This window comes from Trachurus japonicus, chromosome 19 (genome assembly GCF_045865225.1).
Source record: "Trachurus japonicus isolate A0001 chromosome 19, Traja_1.0".
Lineage (NCBI taxonomy): Eukaryota > Metazoa > Chordata > Actinopteri > Carangiformes > Carangidae > Trachurus > Trachurus japonicus.
The window spans coordinates 9,548,431-9,569,834 of NC_140925.1; the positions used below are offsets into that span (position 1 = coordinate 9,548,431).

At 41.2% G+C, this 21,404-nt stretch overlaps 1 protein-coding gene across 1 annotated transcript in view; it reads left to right on the forward strand.

Annotated features, from left to right (window-relative positions):
* prkcea (protein kinase C, epsilon a) overlaps positions 1 to 21,404 on the forward strand; it is a 49,775-nt gene that overhangs the window by 6,320 nt on the left and 22,051 nt on the right. The window contains exon 2 of the mRNA XM_085760743.1: positions 17,398 to 17,461. Within this exon, the coding sequence (XP_085616869.1) occupies positions 17,398 to 17,461 (64 nt within the window). The remainder of the gene's footprint in view (positions 1 to 17,397; positions 17,462 to 21,404) is intronic.

Here is a 21,404-nt window from a genome sequence, read left to right on the forward strand (position 1 = left end):
AGTGTTAAAAAGCTGTACTTGCCATTTATATGATAAAATATCAATACTTGGCATCTGTTAATCGATACAGTATTGCCACACAAAATATCATGATAATATGCCACCCTTACTATCCAATAACTTGGTTCATGACTTATGATATTTAGCCATTAGCCAGTAGTTTATGTGTAGAGATAATTAGCAAATGTGAACATAATGAAATATCCAAATTATATGGTGAACAATATGCACTGCCCGTCCAAAAAAAATGAAGTCCCCCCCCTATCCTTCCAGTTTTTGGACAGTTCTTAGCCCAATATTAGTCTCAGCAATCTGCTTAGATGTTTTATTTGCTTGATTCATGCCAATAATTTGACCCTTCTGAAACAGATGAACATCTTTTCCACGACCACAGGATGCATCTTCAGATCAGTTAGGGTTAAATAAGCTGAAACATAATCATCCATGCAGTAATTATCCAATGGGAGACTCTGACCTATTATCTTAGTTAAAGCAGAAGTAAGCGATCCGGTCGTTTTGGCTAACTTCTTGTCAGCAGATGGAGTTAGCAGTCCCCGCCCTCGTCCCTACGTCACCACATTCACGCGCATCCCTTGGCTGCACACACAGAGAGGACCGCCCCTTTATGCCGTTCTCTCTCCTCATTGGATAAAGGTTGTAGGATACAAGGAAAGTTTTCTCCTCGGCTTACAGCAGAACAGAGTGACTGACAGACCCGTGTTTCAGACCAAACGCTCTATGTAAGCGATTGCCGTCGGAAGATGTAACTATTTAAGACTTATATTAACACAAACATTACTTCCGCTTACTTCTGCTTTATATTCCAAGTGATGACTTTTTTTTTTTGGGACGGGCGGTGTAGCCTATATATAACACCTGCTAAACGTGGTGTTTTTTTATTGCAAGAGTTTACAAAGTGTTTTCCAAGAGACACAGGAAGAAAATGTTCTGTCAGATCATTTCAAACCAAAACTAATATTTCACTAAACCAAGGCCAGGACCCGCAGCGAGACCTGGACCAGAAACACCAAAACGGTGGTTCACTTCCTGCTGTTCAGTGCTCGTTCATCTCAGCTCAGTCTTTCACACTTCCTCCTTCCTTCTGCTGCCCCCCCTCCCCCCTCCCTCTCATCTCCTCGTCTCTCTCCGTCCCTCTCGTCTCGGCACCGTTAATCCCCGGCGTCCGTCCTCTCCGCTTCCTGTTCTCCTTCGTCTCCCCTCTCTCTCTCTCCACTTCTCCCCAATGATCCATCTCCATCGCTCTGGACCCGAGCGCCGTGGGCCACTAGGTTCCTGCTCTGCTCTGCTCTGCGCCGCCGGTGAAATATTAACCAGGCTTTCGATGCTTATTAATTGCCCCCACTCAGTAATTGAGATGCTCTGCGGAGCCCATCCCCATGGCGACGATGACAGCCCGTCCCCTTGGTGACAGCCTCTCACCCACAGAAACACCAGGGAGGGAGATATAGGTGGGTGAGAGTTGGGCAGGCAGAGAGGGAGGGGTGAGGGGGAGAAAAACAAAGGAGTTTAAACTCAAAAGCCTCTAAAAATGTAGAGAAATGTAAAAGATTTCTTACTCACCATCATAATTACAGAGGTTTGTGTTGCAGCATTGTCTGTCTGCCGGACCCGCCGAACACAAACACAAACCTCAGACAGGCTTCACTCACTCGCGTACACACCACTTACTAAAAGTGAAAGTAAAAAGTTTTCATGGTCAAAGGCACAGATTTCAAAGTCACTAGTTAAAAATCTATAACACTGTAGCCAATCCATCATTATGTAGAGCTACATCTGAGGTCAACATACCCTCTATTGCAGTATTTACCCCTTATATCACCTATAGCTTGCCCCTACTTTCTCTCTATGCACATACAATACATGGGTTACCTGTTGTGTGCATTTTAATGTAAATCCGACTGAGTTTACCTCTAGTGCAGTGAAATGTGTTTTATAAATACAATTTCCTTGCATTGCCTTTATATAGAGGTGAGCCGCATACCACTGTAAACAAAACTGTGTCTGTGCATTCCTGTGGCAACTATGGTATGTCAGTGGTCGGGCAACGCAACTGAAGTGCTGGATCATAACTTTCACTTTTCACTTTTAAATAAGCTGTTTAAGGTAAATTGCTTGAATATGGCTGCTGTCATGGATACTATTGTAATAACAGTCCAGTCAGTCAGTAAGGAACCGATGAATAAGAACAACTAGCTATTAAAAAAAATGAGTCAAAATGAAAACTTAACCTCTGGCTCCTGCCACAGAAGTGAAAATGCAGCCAGGTAACAGAGCCTTTGTGAGAAGTAAGTTATCCTTGTTCATTCAATATTTATGTCTTAAGCAGCCTTTAACAAAGGCCATTAAGCCCCTGATGTTTGGAGGCTAAACGCTGTTGTTAGCCTTCAGGGAATACAACCAGGAAGTGGAAAAAAAAGAGCGTCAGTGAGTTTATTATAAGGACAAAACAAAGTTACAGTGACCAGTGTCAGTGCTGCTGCTGCTGCTGCTGCACTTGTAGTTTCTTCAACTGAGTTGTAGTTTTTTTTTCTTTTTTGGTGCTCTCAAAATAAACTTAACTTAGCTGAAATCTCAATCTTTTCAGCTACATTTAGCTACAAATATTACTACTACTTTATTAGCTTATACTGTGATTTATTTCATGACACGAGATGTAATCGGCTTGTCAACTCGTTGGCAGTCGTATCTGACTTTGTATCAGTAGCAATAAAAAAATCATCCACGGTATCTGATCATTAACTTTTACTGCCTCGATAATAATAATTTCGATATGCACATTAGCTGCACAGTAATCTGGAAAACTGCTGGTGCTGGTACTAGAGGAAGAGACGGCAGAGCTGAGTTTGCTCTGTAACTTTACACATCTGGAAATAAACGCCTTTCAACTCGACTTCAAAGTTAAACGCAAATAGGCAAAGTTGGTTAAAGTAATTCAGTTGTTATCAGCAGTTAAGATGTTTATTATTATAGTATTTAAATTAAAAACAGCGCTGCTTTCACCCGCTCTATTTCTGGCTCTAAGATGAAAAATGAGGCTGAAAAAACAGTGTCAGGTATAGATTCAAGGTGTTAAAGGAGAAAAGCAGAGGCCGTGGGAGACAGAAAAGCAAAGAGATGAAATGAAAAGGCCGGGGAAGTGAGGTAGAGAGAGAAAAACCGTGATGAAAAAGAGAAAGAGAGAGAGAGAGAGAAAGAGCAGGAGATGAGGTGCAGAAGTAAACTCTGTGTACATGTAAACACAACAGACAGGCTGGAGGTGGAGAGCCGTGCAGCCTGCCAGCCAGCAGCTTTAAGGACTCCGCTGACCACACAGTGTGTAACGTTCCCTCACGGGGACACGGGCCACGTCAGATGTCAGACAGCCACGGCTTGACACTTGGCAGCAACACACACACATACAGTATACACACACACACATTCACACACGTTCACACTCACATGCTCATACCTAACAGCAGCCAGGATTACTGACTTCAGGGCTGCAAGTTGAAGACCAGACACACCAGGCTTGACTTTATTTTTATAATGGTTAAAACAGTTTTAATTACATGTAGACTTGTGAGGCTGCAGCAAAACTTCTTATTCTTACTAACTCTGTTGTTCTGTAGTTGTCAGATAGTGGATTTGATTTTTAATACATTTCCAAGACAAATATTTTTACTTTTACTCGAGTTCATTTCTAGGAAGGCTGAAAAGTACTGGTTACTTTCAGGTATGCCTTTTTTCCCCCCTAAATACTATTGAACACAAGCTGTGTTTGTCAAAGAAGGAAACCCTAACCCCTAAGAAACAAGAGTTAAATTAAAATTAAAAAAAAGTAGTAATTCATGATGTGAAAAATAAGAAATTTACTCTTCCTCTTACTTTTACTTAAAGTAAATTTAAAAGCATGTACTTTTGGATACTTAAAGCAGATATCATCGGCACGGCCGTTTCGGCTAATGCTGCGTTCAAGCAGGCTTTTGAAACCGTAAGTTACAGCTTCAAGTCACAACTACGACTTGGTAGCGTTCCAGGTAACCCGTAGCTCGTGTTTTTACCGTCCTGTTGTCTGTGAAAGTTCCCTATAACGGCCACTCGTAACTTCCGACCCGTGAACTCGTACCAGATCGAACTGGTATGACTTCACAGGAAGGAAAAACACAAAGTACGAGTTTCCTTGAACGCACCATGAGTTAGCAGCCCCCGCCCTTGTCAGGCATCAATTGGTCCTCGTGCTACGTCACCACATTCACGCGCATCCCTTGGCTGCACACACAGCCCTTCATGCCGTTCTCTCCCCTCATTGGATAACACTTGTATCCCACAAGGAAAATTTTCTCCTCGGGTTACAGCAGAGCAGAGTGACGGAGAGACTCGTGTTTAGGCTGAAATACTTCATGTAAGTGATTGCTGACGGAAAATAGGACTATTTAGGACTTATATTAACAAAAACATTCCACTGATATCTGCTTTAAGTACCTTTAAAAGCAAGTACTTTTTTACTCTTACTCGAGTAACATGTCAACTGAGCTACTTTTACTTGTAACGGAGTAAATTTTGGTACTGGGGTCGAGTACTTTGTCCATCTGTGTTTATATATATATTAATCAGTATTGATTAGATAAAGATAGTGTAGCTGTCAGAAATTCATTTTTATTCCTTTATTAAGTGATTAAAGGTGACAATAATGAACATATAAGAGGTGATACACCAAATACAGAACAAAAGAATAAGAGGGGAGGAGAAAAACAGGAACTATAATAATTGCAGATGGTGTTATAGGAAAAACTAAGTAAATGAATGAAATGTGCGTGTGTGTGTGAGAGAGAAAAGGTGGAGGAGCATTAAGACTTTGCATGTATGATGAGAATAAGTGCATTGATTACATAAAAGTAATGATTAATAATTAATAAATAGTAATTCTAACAAAGAAAAAGGGTCAGGGAAGGGGTTTGTGTTTATGATGTGACATGAATCCTCCAGTTCCTCAGTAGACGACGGTTTATGAGAGCGACCGGTGGTTTTGTGTCACTGAAGCTACGTTAAGCGCCTGCATGGTCACAGATTTACTTTGCCTTGGTTGAACTCTGGTGAACTTTTAAATGTGTGAATTAGCATCGGTGTGTCCCGACGGAGACGAAGAGGGGACGGAGAGTCACAGGGTCCAACGTGGAGGAAGCTGCCTGTAGCTTATCAGCCGCGTCGCAAATCTGCTTTTATTTAATCCTCCAGTTGTTGGAGTAAGTATAATACTAACTGCTCCGCAAACACTTTTTGGAGCTGGTTGGCCAACAAGCTCATGAAGTGACAGTCAGCTCAGAGTGTTTATCGACTTTTTAACAATTGAATGAAATTAGGTTAGGTTAAAATAGGTTTGTTACCTTTATTTTTTTGGTGCAAGCTATATTTTTAGAACGGCGGAGCAGAGCCGTGAGCTGCTCAGAGCTACGCTACACTACAGAGGCTCGTGGGATTTCTTGGTTTCCCTCATCAAACTAATCAAATACACAATCCAACAACTCCAAAACGACAAGTTGTGACCTGCACATTCACCACGCTATGAGATAATAACTGAACGTTACGAGACAGAGTTGTTTTAGTGGTAAATACAGAGACTGCTTGATGAAAAACTGTCCCTGAAGGCAACGTGCATCAGCGGTTTTGCATGAATTTACCTCGAAAACAACTCAGTCTCGTAACGTTCAGTTATCAGATCTTCATTCATGACAAGGTGGATTACACAAGCTAGGAGCTGGAAACCTGATATAGGAAAGTTAACATTTACAAATGGACGGCATCCAAAAAAATACAAGGGGAAACAGTCTGTGTGGTTGTGTTTGTTACCTGACATCTCAGACAGGATGGGAATGAGTGGAACTGGGATACAATGACCTGTGACTTAAAAGAATAGTTCAACATTTTGGCAAATTCACCTACTGTATGAAATAACAATGTAACATTACAAGAAAGAGTTGTTTTAGAGGTAAATAGCAATAGCCGGAACTACTTTCCAGACACGGCTGCTGGGCGGAGTGATTTCAAAAACACAAGTTGTTCAGAGTATTTGCTTCAAGTGTCGTAATGTTACATAATTATACATGATTATCTCATAGCGTGGTGAATGTGCAGGTCACAACTTTAAAGCTAACGAACCTTCTGCTAAGGCTATAAGGATTATGGCAATGGCCCAATCTGACCAAATGTTGAACTATCCCTTTCAGATAAACTTCAGTATGAAAACTCACTGAGGCGAAGTTGGACGTATCGTTCGTTAGCATCATAATAGCCGCCGTGTGCTCGGCCCCTCCCTCCCTCCCTCCCTCCCTCCCTCCCACTTCTCTCTGTCAGGACTCTGGTCTAATCATTACAGCCATATTGTCACCGTCCCTTTCTTTATCCCTGACCCCCAGACTCGTGGCACGCTGCCGGGCAATGACATCACAGGCTCCGCCCCTCTGTGACCTGCTGGTTAAGTAGGGCAGGCTGGATTTAAGATGCACTGTTGCCACAGTGACAATACACACATGCACACACACACACACACAAAGACGAGGGCGATGCTGTGCCCACCGATGCCAAATCAGGTCAACCTTTTGGTGTGTGTGTGTGTGGTTGTGTGTGTAAGCTGGAGGCTGTTTAATACATGTTCTCAGTGAAAGGGAAGAAATGGGAGGATATAGGAGAGAAGTGTGGGACAGCAGGTGAAACGTCCCCTCTCTCCTTCACCGTCTATTTTTGGTGTCATCAAAGAAAAAAAAAGAAAAAAGAGAGACACACTTTAACACCTTTAGAACAGATATCTGTGTTTTATTTTAGGCCGTGAGTGATAACTGAGCTCATTTAGCATTTCCTGAGCGAGTGGTAGGAGATGAAACGGTAAACGACTGCATGGCTGCCAGCGGTTTCCTTTGTTGTTGACCGACATGAATCTGTAACGAATCAGTCACTTTGTTGATTGAAATCTAAATTTTGCCGTTTTTTTTATTATTATTTTTCTTTTACTATTCAGTGGGATCCAGCAGCAGGAGCGAGCGTCTGATCCACAGGGGCTGCTGCTCATCAGGCCGTCTGCCAGTCCATCTGCTCGTCACACACACACACACACACACTCGTCCTGTCCTGTCTTGTCTTGAATGTGTGTGTGTGTGTGTGTGTGACGACTTGAACAGCCAGGAGGATTCGAGTGGGAACGTCGTCGTCCACTCAAATCAAATCAATCAATCAATCAAATTGTATTTATATAGGACCTTTCAAAGCAAATAAATGCCGTTCAAAGTGCTTTACATTTTGATTGAAAAAGTATATACATACAGGGCCGTTGCTAGGAATTCTGGGCCCCCTGAAAGAATACTAAAGTGGGCCCCTGCCCCCTGACTTTTCCACTTTTTTTCTTAGACTACGTATGTATTATCATTTTTTATTTACTTTGTTTTGATGCTAATGCAGCATTACTATGAGTATTATTAGTCAGGGTCTTATACAGACTAATTCAGCCATACAAAGATTAGACTACTGGGTTTTTTTTGTGGGCCCGACTGGGCACTGGGCCCCTAGAATTATTATTGTTTTTTGGGGGGTTTTTGCCTTAATTAAACAGCACACAGTGAGATAGACAGGAAAGGAGGAGGTAGAGAGAGGGGGAATGACATGCAGGAAAGGTCTACCCGATGCGGGATTCGAACCGGGGACGCCTGCGTTGAGGACTGTAGCCTCTACATGGGGCGGCCGCCTTAACCACTGCGCCACGCACCGCCCCTGGCCCCTAGAATTATTATCACCTTTCTCCCCTATACAACGGTCCTGTGTGTATATATGTAAGAGGTGAATTGGTGAAACAAGAAAAATAACATGGAGACTAATGCACGAAGATTAAAAACAACAATAAAATATAGCAGTGGTAAAAAATAACAACTTTTAACAACAATAAAATTCAATAAAATAAAATGCAGGATAAAAATAAAAAACAATAAGATAGAAAAGGTAATAAAATAGAAGAATGTAAAACTGTAAAATAGGATAAAATCACTATGAGACTATAACATAAAAGCCAGATTATAAAGAGATGAGTTTTTAGCCTATGTTTGAAAGTGTTGGAGCGGTCACTCAGGGGCCGGAGCAGGGATCTGGCTTTGCTGAATCCTCCCTCCTCCCCCTCTCCCTTTTCCCCTCTCTCCCTCTCTCCCTCCCTCTCTCCCACCACCACCACACAGCTCAGCTCCTCTTACATTATTAGCCGTCTGTGATGTTGCATTAAAGATGCATGACTCTCACGCTGTCTCACTCAGCATGCGCCTCCTGTGAGTCTCTCCCTCCGAAAAACACAAATGCACGCACGCACGCCGACAACGACATGTTATTATTGTGTGTATGCGGCGGTCAAGCTCTCTCGAAGCCCATTGCCTGATTTGTTATTTGACAGATGGATGTGGGAGGCTGTCACTGAGACTAAACGCTCCTGAGAGAGACACACACACACACACACACACACACACACACACAGAGACACACACACAGAGACAGAGCTGTCTGCCTGGACGCAGATAGCAGGCTGGATGGACGGAGAGTGGGAGGGGGTTAGCTCCACAGTATTGATATAATGCAAGCTTTGAGTGGCCCTGTCTGCTTGGTTGAGTGCTGCTCTGTGCTGCTGCATATGGTGTGTGTGAGTGTCAGTGTGTGTGTGTGTGTGTGTTTGAGTGAGTGTGTGAGTGTGTGAGAGTGTGAGTGTGTTTGTATGTGGTGTGGCGACGGAGCAAATGCAAGAGAGTTAAGCCCGTACGTGTGTTTAATGTTAACCTCCCTCTGAAGGAAGTCTATTTTAAAATCCCCTGCCATTCACACACACACACACACACACACACACACTGTTTATCTGCACGTGTGTGTGTGTGTGTGTGTGTGTGTGTGTGTGTGTGTGAGGGTGAGTTGTGAAGTTATCCGTCTCCCTGGCTGTATCAGTGTCCTAATTGGACTAACAAGATTAATGAGGCAAACTAGATTCTCCAGCTCTCTCCTCCCATCTTTTGTTGTCAGGGCGGGGACACGCAGCACATGTGTGTGTATGCGTGTGTGTGTGTGTGTGTGTGTGTATGTGTGTGTGTTTCTGTTTCCAAGTCACATTGCAATTCGTTTAAACCAGAGTGCTGATGATATGCAGGAAAATCCTTCCAACACGGCGCTGTAGGTAATTTTTACGTGCGCTGAAATGATTCGTTCTTTAATCAATTACTCGGTTGATAGAAAATAACTCTGCAACTATTTCCATTATCATTTTAATGGTTTAAGCCACTTATCGGACAAACGTGGCCGGCGGTGTCTGCATGTGGTCAGCGTTCTCAGTTTAATGGCGCTGTAAATTGAATATGTTTGGTTTTGGATTCTTGTCCAGACTCACCTCAAACCTCACTAATCAATAATTGTGAGATTGATTGATGATTAGAAATAAAAAAAAATGGTTGTAGCCTTAGATTCTCCATTAACCTCTCACTTTTGATTGTAAACACAAAATTAAAGCAGATATCATCGGCACGGCCGTTTCGGCTAATGCTGTGTTCAAGGCAGGCTTTTGAAACCGTAAGTTACAGCTTCAAGTCACAACTACGACTTGGTAGCGTTCCAGGTAACCCGTAGCTCGTGTTTTTACCGTCCTGTTGTCTGTGAAAGTTCCCTATAACGGCCACTCGTAACTTCCGACCCGTGAACTCGTACCAGATCGAACTGGTATGACTTCACAGGAAGGAAAAACACAAAGTACGAGTTTCCTTGAACGCACCATGAGTTAGCAGCCCCCGCCCTTGTCAGGCATCAATTGGTCCTCGTGCTACGTCACCACATTCACGCGCATCCCTTGGCTGCACACACAGCCCTTCATGCCGTTCTCTCCCCTCATTGGATAACACTTGTATCCCACAAGGAAAATTTTCTCCTCGGGTTACAGCAGAGCAGAGTGACGGAGAGACTCGTGTTTAGGCTGAAATACTTCATGTAAGTGATTGCTGACGGAAAATAGGACTATTTAGGACTTATATTAACAAAAACATTCCACTGATATCTGCTTTAACAAAGTTACATTCACGGTAAACCTGATGAATCTCACTCTAATATTCGCTCTGTGTTTGGGTTTGTTTTGTTTCCATTTGGCTCTGGAACTGATAAATCCACTAAACTCACCAGCGCCGTCTTGCTGGTGCTGTACATGTAGCCAACAGTGAGTTTATCAGAGCTTTCTTTTATCAAAAACAAACCAAAACCTACAAAACAAAGAGGTAAAAAAAAAAAGGAGGAAATAGGAGCACAGGTGTAACAACTGACATTACTGATGGCTACGGAAGCCTGGATGTACAAAAACTGGTCAGATAGTTCATCTGCAGGAAAGCAGAGTTACTAAAAACTGCCCCAAACGGGAACGCGCAGTGGTGGTTTTGCCTGAATTTCCCTCTAAAACAACTCTGTCTGGTAACGTTGTGTTATTATCTCATAGCGTGGTGAATGTGCAGGTCACAACTTGTCCACCAGAGCGTTTTGGAGTTGTTGGATTGTGTATTTGATGAGTTTGTTGAGGGAAACCAAGAAATCCCATAATGAGCCTCCGTAGCGTAGCTCTGAGCAGCTCAAGGCTCTGCTCCGCCGTTCTAAAAACAGCTTGCACCGACAGTTAAAGGTAACGAACCTACTGCTATGACTATAGGTTATTATGGCAATGGGCCAATTTGCCAAAATGTTGAACTATCCCTTTAAACTCAAAACTCTCACTTGTTTGGCTCATGAATAAAACAATCATTAGTTTTATTAATTGCGCTTAACTTGAAAATGGATTCGTCCGTGGCTCAGTGATTCTTCTGTCTGGCACCTCGATAGGTCAAAATTGAAACATTAAATATTTACGCTGAAGAACAATTTGCCCCAGGTTTGACTCCCAACTGCTCAGTTATAAAATAAAAAAATAAAAAATGAGCTGTAGAGTTGATACTTTGCACATTAAAGACCTTTGTTTTGTTTTTGTTTCATTTATTTATTTATTTTTTTTACATTTTTACCGGCAGCTACAGAGTCTGGCAGGTATTGCTTTCACCTCGTGAATCACTCCTGTGTGTGTGTGTCTGTGTGTGTGTGTGTGTGTCTGTGTCTGTGTCTGTGTGTGTGTGTGTGTGTGTGTGTGTCATGGCAAACATGCACGAATCACCTGCTGTAGTGGGAACTACCACCGAGGCGGCTCTGAGCTCGTTGGCAGGTGTTTGTGTGTCCGTCTATGAAAAAAGGTTTTGTCTTTGCCATACCGTTACGACCGTGTAACGTACGGTCATGACACTTTACAGGTGTGTGTTTGGGATGGAAATGAAGGTGGAGTTTGAAGATGGAGTAGCCTGAACCAATAGTCCACAATTGCTTTAAAGGCATAGTTCAACATTTTGGCAAATTCGCCTATTGCCATAATCTCTATACAGTCATAGCAGTAGGTTCATTAAAGGGGACATATTATGCAAAACTCACCTTTTCAATGCTTTAGTATGTGTATTTGCGTATCTGGAGCGCCTTCTCACCCCTTAAACGTAAGTTTTGACAACTACGTCAACATTTTGTAAACTACCATAGTCAGAAAATGTGTCTCTTAACAAGCCGTTTTAATTTCACCCGGCTTATTACATCACAAGCCGGGTGATGTGAACATTCAAGCCCTCGCTCCCATGGCTCAGCTACCAGAGTGAAGACTCTAAACCGACCGTTTAGAGCAGGGCTTGGTTTTTCTGGCCAAAGCATGTTACTAACATTACTTTTAGACATCAAGGTACCATGTCAAGAAGCAGAAATTAACATAATATGTCCCCTTTAACTTTAATTATCGGTGCAAGTTGTTTTGAGATCGGCGGGGCAGAGATGTGAGCTGCTCAGCGAACACAATGGAGGTGAACGGTACAGGTCCCCTGTCCCTCATCAAACTCATCAAATACACAATCCAACAACTCCAAAACGCTCTGGTGGAGAAGTTGTGACCTGCACATTCACCACGCTATGAGATAATCATGTATAATTATGTACCATTACGACACTTGAAGCAAATACTCTGAACTGCTTTTTACGCTTTTGAAATCACTCCGCCCAGCAGCCGTGTCTGGAAAGTAGTTCCGGCTATTGCTATTTACCTCTAAAACAACTCTTTCTTGTAATGTTACATTATTATTTCATACAGTAGGTTAATTTGCCAAAATGTTGAACTATTCTTTTAAGTCACTTAAGTTCCACTCATTCCCATCCTGTCTGAGATGTCAGGTAACAACCACACAGACTGTTTCCCCTTGTATTTTTTTGGATGCCGTCCATTTGTAAATGTTAACTTTCCTATATCAGGCTTCCAGCTCCTAGCTTGTGTAATCCACTTCGTCATGAATGAAGATCTCAACAGAAATCTTCTTTTCCCCACCGACAGTGCAGTGAGGTGTGTGTGGATGAAGCTAGCTGCCATCACAATAACATCTTCAATAACACTATAAATAGGCAATTTTTGTTCCAAGCGTCACTATTTCATAAGCTGTCATTAAAAAAAAAAAAAGATAAAATACAAGCAATACAAGCAGGACTGCAGCTTTAGAAACATCTGTTGCTAGGATACATGGCTACACTTCAGCAGAACGGTCGCCATAGAAACACGCATAGCTAACAGCATCAATGTCAGATATTTGAATCATGTTTTTTATTTTATTTTTGGGGTTAAATGAGGATTTTCCAATGCTATACATTCACTAATGGTGCTTAAATTATTTCTTAATGGTCTTTGACTCCCTGGTATTTTAGCAGCTGGTTGTGTTCATTTAACTTCTGTGAACTATAACCCTTCGAATCAGCACATGACACCAAGTAATCAGCCACTTGAGGCCTTTCAGAGGAATTTAATCTAATTTAGCTGCAATTTCCAAATGTATGTCAGCCTTCCAGTGTATTTAATAACTTCATTACTGGTCGCATAATCACATTGTGATCATTCTACATTTTTATCTTATCTAACCCATCTAAAATGTTATAGGCCTACTATTAAATGATGGTGTAAAATGCAGCAGATGAGATTTTTCCACACTGCCAAGAATGAAATTCAAGAGAAACATAAAAAAAAACCTTGTGTTTATCTCTGATTTATTATTATTTGGCGCGTTACGAACACTGGCACCGTCTTAAATCATCTTCAAACACCCATATCTGTGTAGTGCTAATTCTCATTGCTTTGGAAATGAAAAATGAGCTTGAAGGCACTCCACAGCTCGACTGGGCCAGTAATTGATCATGTGAGAACTGCAGCGCTGTTGCCTTTGCCATTTTTTTTTTTGTTGGCCGGCGTGCCACCTCAGGACCTGAGCGTTGAATCAATGGCGGTGCCGTCCATTTGCTCCACTCTGTTTCCAAATCACTCTGAGTCCATCTTTCAGCTGAAATCCTCGCCGAGATACGCCGTTATGCAAGAGGTTACGTTTGGGGATTAGCACAACAATTTTTCAAGGGTAGACATCAAGAATCCAATGGCGTTTATAGGTCACAAATCCCATGCAGTTGTTATGTGTCACGCATAGAACAAAAGGATGCTGCCGCGTGCAAGCTCTGTACTTCTTCTTTTTTTATTGCATCTGACTTGAGAAACATTATAGTAGTAATAACCAATGATTACTAATAAATCTGTTGTTTGCTTTTCCAATTCATCTTTTTCTAATCATCGATCCACTGTTAAAACTTACATATATCCAGAGTTTTTGAGAGTTTTTACTAGTTTAAGTTGCTTGGAAATCTTTTTTTTTATTTTTATTTAGCACAAACAATATCATATAAATAAACAACATGAACAATCAACATTACTGGGATGTGCAAAGGGGAGGTATGAAACCCAAGAGGGCTTATATGAAAACCTCACCCACATATTCAAAGATCAAATTTGTTACAGTTTAAAAACAATAACAGGAAAATAATTGAACAATAATGAAAAATAAGTAGAAAAGTAAGAGATTAAACAGTAAAATATAAGGAAATAAGGAAAAAATAAAATAAAGATATGTACATAAATGGATAATACAAAACAAAAATAATGAAAGAGTAAGGAGTAAGAGAGAAAGAGAGAGAGAGAGACAAAAGAAAAACATGACAATAATTGTCTTATGTTTGATGGTACATGGTTTGACTGATGAGGTACTTTTTGAGAGCTTTTTTAAATGATGTTAAATTAATAATTTTTTTCAGATAGTCAGGTAGCTGATTCCAGAGACGTGGACCTTGATAACGAATTGAAAATTGACCAAGAGCCAGTTCTAAAGAAGGCAGCGTGGAGGCTTGGAAATCAACAGAAACTTGTTAAATTATTAATTTTTATATCAAAATATGTGTACGTAGATGATTCACTACTACAAATGAATTTCATATATTTCTACATCCAGTCATATTGGTGACCAATTTAGGGGTCAATGCCATTTCGCCAGGTCAGGTAACGTTTTAAATGGAACAGAAAATATTAATGAATATAAAAAATACCAAACACAAAACTATGTTGACAAAATAATGCAGCTAAACTATAGTTTGGACTTGTGTCTGTGTCTGTGCGATCTGTGTGTCTCATGTTCAGTAATGCATGGCAGCGTATGTCTGTGCTGCTGCTGCTGCTGCTGCTGCTGCTGCTTGTGTGTGAGTCTGACTGTTGCATAAGAGGATCTGCTGCTGTCCCAGAGCTTAACTAAGGATTTAAACCTCTCTCTCTCTTTCTCTCTCTCTCTTTCTCTCACTCTCTCCTGCACTCTCTCTCTTCCTGTGTCTCTAGCTCTCTCTGTCGCACTCTCTCTAATCTCCGTAATTGCATGTATATTGTCAGAGGAGGTTGGTTGGTTGGTGGGGGGGGATGATGATGTCATTATTTGTTGAATAAGTCTGTGTGTATGCACAATGTATGTTTGCTTATCTGGTGACGTTTGAGTGGCAGAACATTTATTTTTCCTTCTTCTGTGAATGTGAAATTCCCAGAATGAAATATCCTCCATTTTGACGACACCTGCTGCCAGGGCCGGCCCCTGGCATAAACACTCTATGCGGTTGTTTAGGGCCACAGCCGTTAGGTGGGGGGCCACATGATCAGAAAGGTACCGGGGTTCATCAAGTCATTTAAACATCCTGAGGTCTGCACGTGCACGCTATGAGCTTTATATGTAATGTGAAGTCAATATTCAGCTTCTTTTATCTCACATTTGAGACATTTGGTGAACATAGAACGGCAGAATGACAACATTTGTGCTCAAAAAACAATCTTACAAAATTTCATTTTAGACTTGTTTTCTACACTTATCTATAATTACTGTATTCATATCCTATTTCAAGCACCAAAACAGTTCATTCTCATGACTGAAGGTGTGTTTTCACAAGGGATTTGACATTTTTCAAAAAGCAGACCTCAAATTTCCAGCATTTGGCCTAAATTATTTCTTTCTACAGTGTTCTAGGACAAATTGGCCTCAGTGTGCTTACAGCGGAGGTTCTAATATTTAAACATAAAACACTTGAGTAGGCCTATTGTTACATCTGCAAGTATCTTAAAAAGATACATTTAAGAAAATATGTAAAAGTCGAGAAAATGGCCTCAAACCTCAGAGGGCATAAACACGTCTGTATTCAGTTTTAACCAGTGATTTGGTGTTTGCGCTTAGAGTGCAGGGCCACAAACAAAAATCTTGTTTAAGGGGCCACCAAAACCCTAGGGCCGGCCCTGCCTGCTGCTGCTGCCGCTGCCGCTGCTGCTGCTGCTGCTGCTGCTGCGTACCGAAGCTGTTCTCGTTCCGTCTCGTAATTTATAAGCTGTTTTCCTAATGAATATCTTTTAACAGGAGGAATTAATGACGATGTGATTAATAATAAAACATAAGAAACATCCCTCTTCAGTCAGCTGTAGATTAAATCCCTTCACTTCAGGTCTGTATATATATATATACGTATATATATATAGAGGATTAATGGATTTACAACAGGTGCTGTGTAGTAGCTGGGTAGTGACATCATCCTTATTTCAGCACTTCGGCTTCCCCTTCAGTCACTAACAGCCTCTCAGTCCTTGATAGTTTAATAAAAGATATTAATTCTCACCATTTTACTGTCTGTTCACACTGAGAGAAGAGACTTGGATCAGACTCCACAAGCAGCACCGTGTCCAACATGTTAATGCTGCAGAAACTGTTGGATGCGAGTCTTCACAACAAAGAACATTTTGTCTGTTTGACTCTGTTGAGGAAGGTTTTTATTACTTTCCCCAATATAAATAGATGTCCTGAAATGTAATTTAAACCATTAAACCTTTTTTTATTGCTGCTTTGGTTAATAATAACACAATATTAACTGTGATAACATGCAAACAGGTGAGGTTATACCTCATTAATCTCTCTCTATGAAAATGAGCTCCTTCTGCACACACACTAGGCGATCGGTCATTATCTACCCAGGAACAGGATGGGAGAAACAGTACAGTTATGTGATTGCAACATGTATTTAATGGGAGAATTAGTGCTCACTCATCACTTAGTAAACTGTGGCTTGATCAGTTTTATTGAATTACTTTGCCATCTAGACATTGTAAAAGCTCGTCTCCCATACTTTAGGTGATACAAGTTGAGCTTTGAGTTGCATTTGACCTATTTTCTGTTTTTTTCCCTTCTCCTTTCTGTGTCATTTAACAGGCCGTTTGACCACAGGGCCAATTTTGGCGTTTGGCATTTATTCTGGTTTCTATGACCCTATTTGCACCTGCCGTTAACATGCAACGTGTATCTCGCCAGGAAAAGGAGGAGGAAGGTGTTAATTCAGATGCAAAAATTCTGCAAATTCTGCACATAAAGTTTCTCCTCTTTCTGTTTCCTCGAGTAAACCAAGCAGTGAAATATAGAGATGACCCCTTCTTCCTCTGCAAAGGACAAATAATACTGTACTGTACTGTAGCAGCCAGCCAGCCAGCCAGCATCACTTCCCTTCATCTGCTCGTCGGCTCTGCCAACGCTACCTGATTAGCTCATCGAGATCGAATCACAAGGGCAGAATCGAGATAACGGGAAAGTTTATACACACCAGATGTAAATACAAACCTCTTTTATAAGAAATCCTGCAGATAACGCGGTTAGATAAAGCCAGCGTGTCAAAAAAACAGGGGTAAATTGGGGCTACGGGGGACGATGCTGAGGACAGGAATAAAAAAAATAAAGATGAAGATGTTAATGCTGGTAATGATACGAGTGTTTGGGAGCTGGAGTGATGCTGGTGGAGATAATGACCTCTCCCATGTGCACTGGTGTGTTTGTTTGCGCTGGAGGAAAAGCCCCCCCGCTGCTCTCACTGTTCAGCTGTGTTATTTCTCACTCATTTACCCCTCTGTTTTCTTTTTCTTCGTCTGCACAGATTGACTTGGAACCGGAGGGGAAGGTGTACGTGGTCATTGATCTGTCTGGATCCTCCACCGAGGGTAAGACCACCACCACCGCCACCAACGCCATCATCAACCTCCACCACGACAAAACACTGCTCCACTTGCGAAACAATGCAATAAGAGAATAAGAAATCAACTAACACGGGCTTGCAAAGCTGGAAATAGCGTTGATTAAAAGTACTGTAAAGCTATTTTCCTCCTTCAGCTGCTTATTTAATTGACTTTTGCCCCGGAAATTTTATTTTTATTTAGCCTTTATTTAACCAGGTAAAAGACCCGTTGAGATCGAGATCTCATTTTCAAGGGTGACCTGGCCAAGAGGGCAGCAGCACACGTCGTCAACATTATAAAATACAAAATACATTACAATATTACATTATAATAAATAGGGCCATGTTACAGTAGAGGTTAAAACAAAAGTGCAAGGAGCAAGGGGGTCATGGTGACAAGGTTGGTCAGCAAAGGCACCGCTCAATTGATTTTTGTTGTCGGACCTTTAAGAAGTGACGAAATACATTAAGAGATACAAGTTCAGACAATTTCAGTTCAGCCTGGAGGTTGTCCCATGTTAATGGAGCGGCATAACTAAACGCTTTTTTCCCTAATTCAGTCCGCACTCTAGAAATGTTCAAACAATAAATATCACTGGACCTTAAGGCATATCGATTTTCTGTTCGACGGAGGAGTGAACAGAGGTAGGAAGGAACCATACCAAGGAGAGCCTTATAGATCATAAGCAACCAGTGAGTTTCTCTCCGGGTGCTCAGAGATGGTCACCCGGACTTCAAGTAGAGCTGACAGTGATGAGTGAGACGACCACAGCCAGTGAAAAACCTTAATGCACTGTGATATACAGTGTCCAAAGCTGCTAGGCTTTTGGACGAGGCACACATGTACAACACATCTCCATAGTCAACTACCGTAGGAAAGTTGACGACACAAGCAATTAACGCACTCGCAGAGAGAGAGAGTTTTTTTACCAGGTTTTCAATGTGCAATTTAAACGAAAGCTCCGTATCTAAAAGGAAACCTAAGTATTTATACTTAGTAACAACCTCGAATGGCTTGTTACTAAGTAAGGCAAGAAAAGGAGACCGCACACATCAGCTCCCTTATGTGCAGATTTATTAGCACATCAATAGTAACGTTTCGAGCTCATTGCTCTTCATCAGACTAACTCATACACATCAGACGCCCCGTTTTTAAACCTGCCCCTGAGGGTCACATGATGAGTCACATGGTAAAGGGAATGTATAAATCAGAACACATCTTGTGCAAAACAAAAACATACAAAAATCAGTCAAAACTCCATCATAATTAAATAGATCAACACCCATCAGGCCGACTGGCCGTCATACAGATCTAATAAATTAGAGGCGCCTCTAGTAATAGGATAAAACAAGGTTATCACATTTTTTACATTTTATACATTTTAATCATGTTTAAAGATTTAACACATTTTAAAGTTCAATTCCCTACCTTTACTTACCGACTTTTGCCCCCTAAGAGGCAACAGAGCAAGCTTGAGCACTCAATTCACATAGTATCACCTTATAAAGTTGATATGGCAAATATAACAAACAGTTACCTCTGTTAAAGGTACATCTTATACAAGTTCAGTTCAGTTCAGTTCAGTTCAAGTTTATTTATATAGCACGTTTAAAAACAACCATTGTTGACCAAAGTGCTGTACAAGTCATATCAGACACATAATATCAAACACCTTCAGATCCATGCACAAATAAACAGTTCCACAGCATACATAGCTGAGTTTCCCATATTAACCCACATTGAAGGCCAGCGAGAAGAAGTAGGTCTTGAGTAAAGACTTGAATACAAAAACCAATGTTTTGTTTCAAAGATTCACTGTCACTATGCTTTTTGCTCTGTTTTTGGCCTCCACCATCTCCTCACAGAAACATACAGCTCTTCATTTGCTAAATGCGGCACAATTTTCTGTAGGAAACGGCCATTTGGTGTGAACTGTGGGCTACAGGGAACTTTTTGAGCTGAGAGGTGATAAAATATAGAGCTGAAGTGATCTGTAGACTGGTGATAATTCTTCATGGGTTCATAGAAGAGCGACATCTTTCACATTTGACCCCTCATCAGTGTGTGAATATTGACAAGTGTGATTTAAATCATGGCATCCGTTAACAAACCGGTGTGAAATTTTGAGGTTGATTAATAGTTATGTTATTTCTCTGCTAAACAGTAGCAGGAGATGTGTTAACCTATATTACTGAGCAGGGGGTAACACTTTATAATAAGTACACACTATTTAAGCAGTAGTTAAGCATTAAATACTGAGTTCATCATTTATAACACATGAATACTCAATAGTATGTAGTTTATACAGTTAAAAATGTTTTACTCATCGATAAGCACTAACTGCATTTATAAACTACATACTAATGAGTTTTAATGCGTTATAAATGAAGAGTTCAGTATTTATTAATGCTTAACTAATGCTTAATAGTGTGTAGTTATTATAAAGTGTTACCGAGCAGGGTTACATGACAAATTGAAGAAATCTACAGATGAGAAAAGCTCTCAACAGATTAAAAATGATAAATCATAGACTGTATATGTATTTCTTTTATTATTTATATTGCTATATCAATAATTACTTTATCCCAAGGAGTTATCTGGTAGTGTTTTATGATTCACAGTAAGTTTCAAGTGGCTACAATATTTTCTCAATAGCAATGTGTCAAATAAAAACAACGTGACGGGAGGGCTAAAGAGAGTTATCACATATTTCCATCCAACTTTTCTGTTTAGATTCACTCTCAGTGCTGTTGTCGTGTTGTTGACCTACAAAGTTAGTGATGAGCAGATTAAGATAGTGGAGTCACATATACTGTATATGAGGAGAGTGATTGTTAGTAGCCATAATAAACATAATTGCAGTACATCTACTTCAAAAAGGAGGTGATATGTTAAAGCAGAAGTAAGCGATCCGGTCGTTTTGGCTAATGCTGCGTTCCAGGCAGGCTTTTGAAACCGTAAATCACAGCTTCAAGTCACGACTTTGTAGCGTTCCAGGCAACCCACTCGTGTTTTTCTGACCTGTTTTACCTGTGAAAGTCACTATAACGGCCACTCGTAACTTCTGACCCGTGAACTCGTACCAGATCGAACTGGTACGACTTCACAGGTCGGAAAAACACGAGTTCTCTCTCCTCATTGGATAAAACTTGTAGGATACGAGGAAAGTTTTCTCCTCGGCTCAGAGCAGAGCAGAGTGACTGACAGACCCGTGTTTCGGTCCAAACACTCTATGTACTAGTGATTGCTGTGGGAAGATATAACTATTTAAGACTTAAATTAACACAAAAATATCGCTTACTTCTGCTTTAATGTTGTGTTTGCACCTTTTCCCCGCTGACTGCGAGCTCAACGTTAACGCCGTGTACTTACATCCTCCTGCCCCATTACTGTCAGAGACAAGAGGCCGCAGAGTGCGATGGAGAGATTACCGTGAAAAGAGGCCAAACGTGACGGCCGAGGTCTTCCTGTTTTCCTAGAAAGTTACTTAACACAATTCACCGAACTTCCTTCATCGCTCCCTCTCTCTCTCTCTCTCTCTCTCTCTGTCTCGTTCTGGTTTTCTGTCCCCGCTGTTTGTTTGTATTGATTTAAATGAGGAAACACACTCAGCGTCTTCCTCAATTTGCTTCTCTCTCTCTGCACTCACACACACACATGCAGTCCCGGTGATTTTCACCTGCGTCTGTGCGATGTGTTCACACCTGGTTATAAATAGGAGCAGCTCTGTGAAAGTATATCCTGTACATATATACAGTATAGGCTATGTGTGTGTGTGTGTGTGTGTGTGTGTGTGTGGTGGGATGGAGGGTGCAGCAGAGAACCCCAGCAGTATAACAGAGGAGTGTGGAGATGGATAAAGAGAGCAGCAGAGAGTGAAGAGAGAGGGAGTAGATTCTTAAAATAGTAGGTGAGATTGAGCCACGGA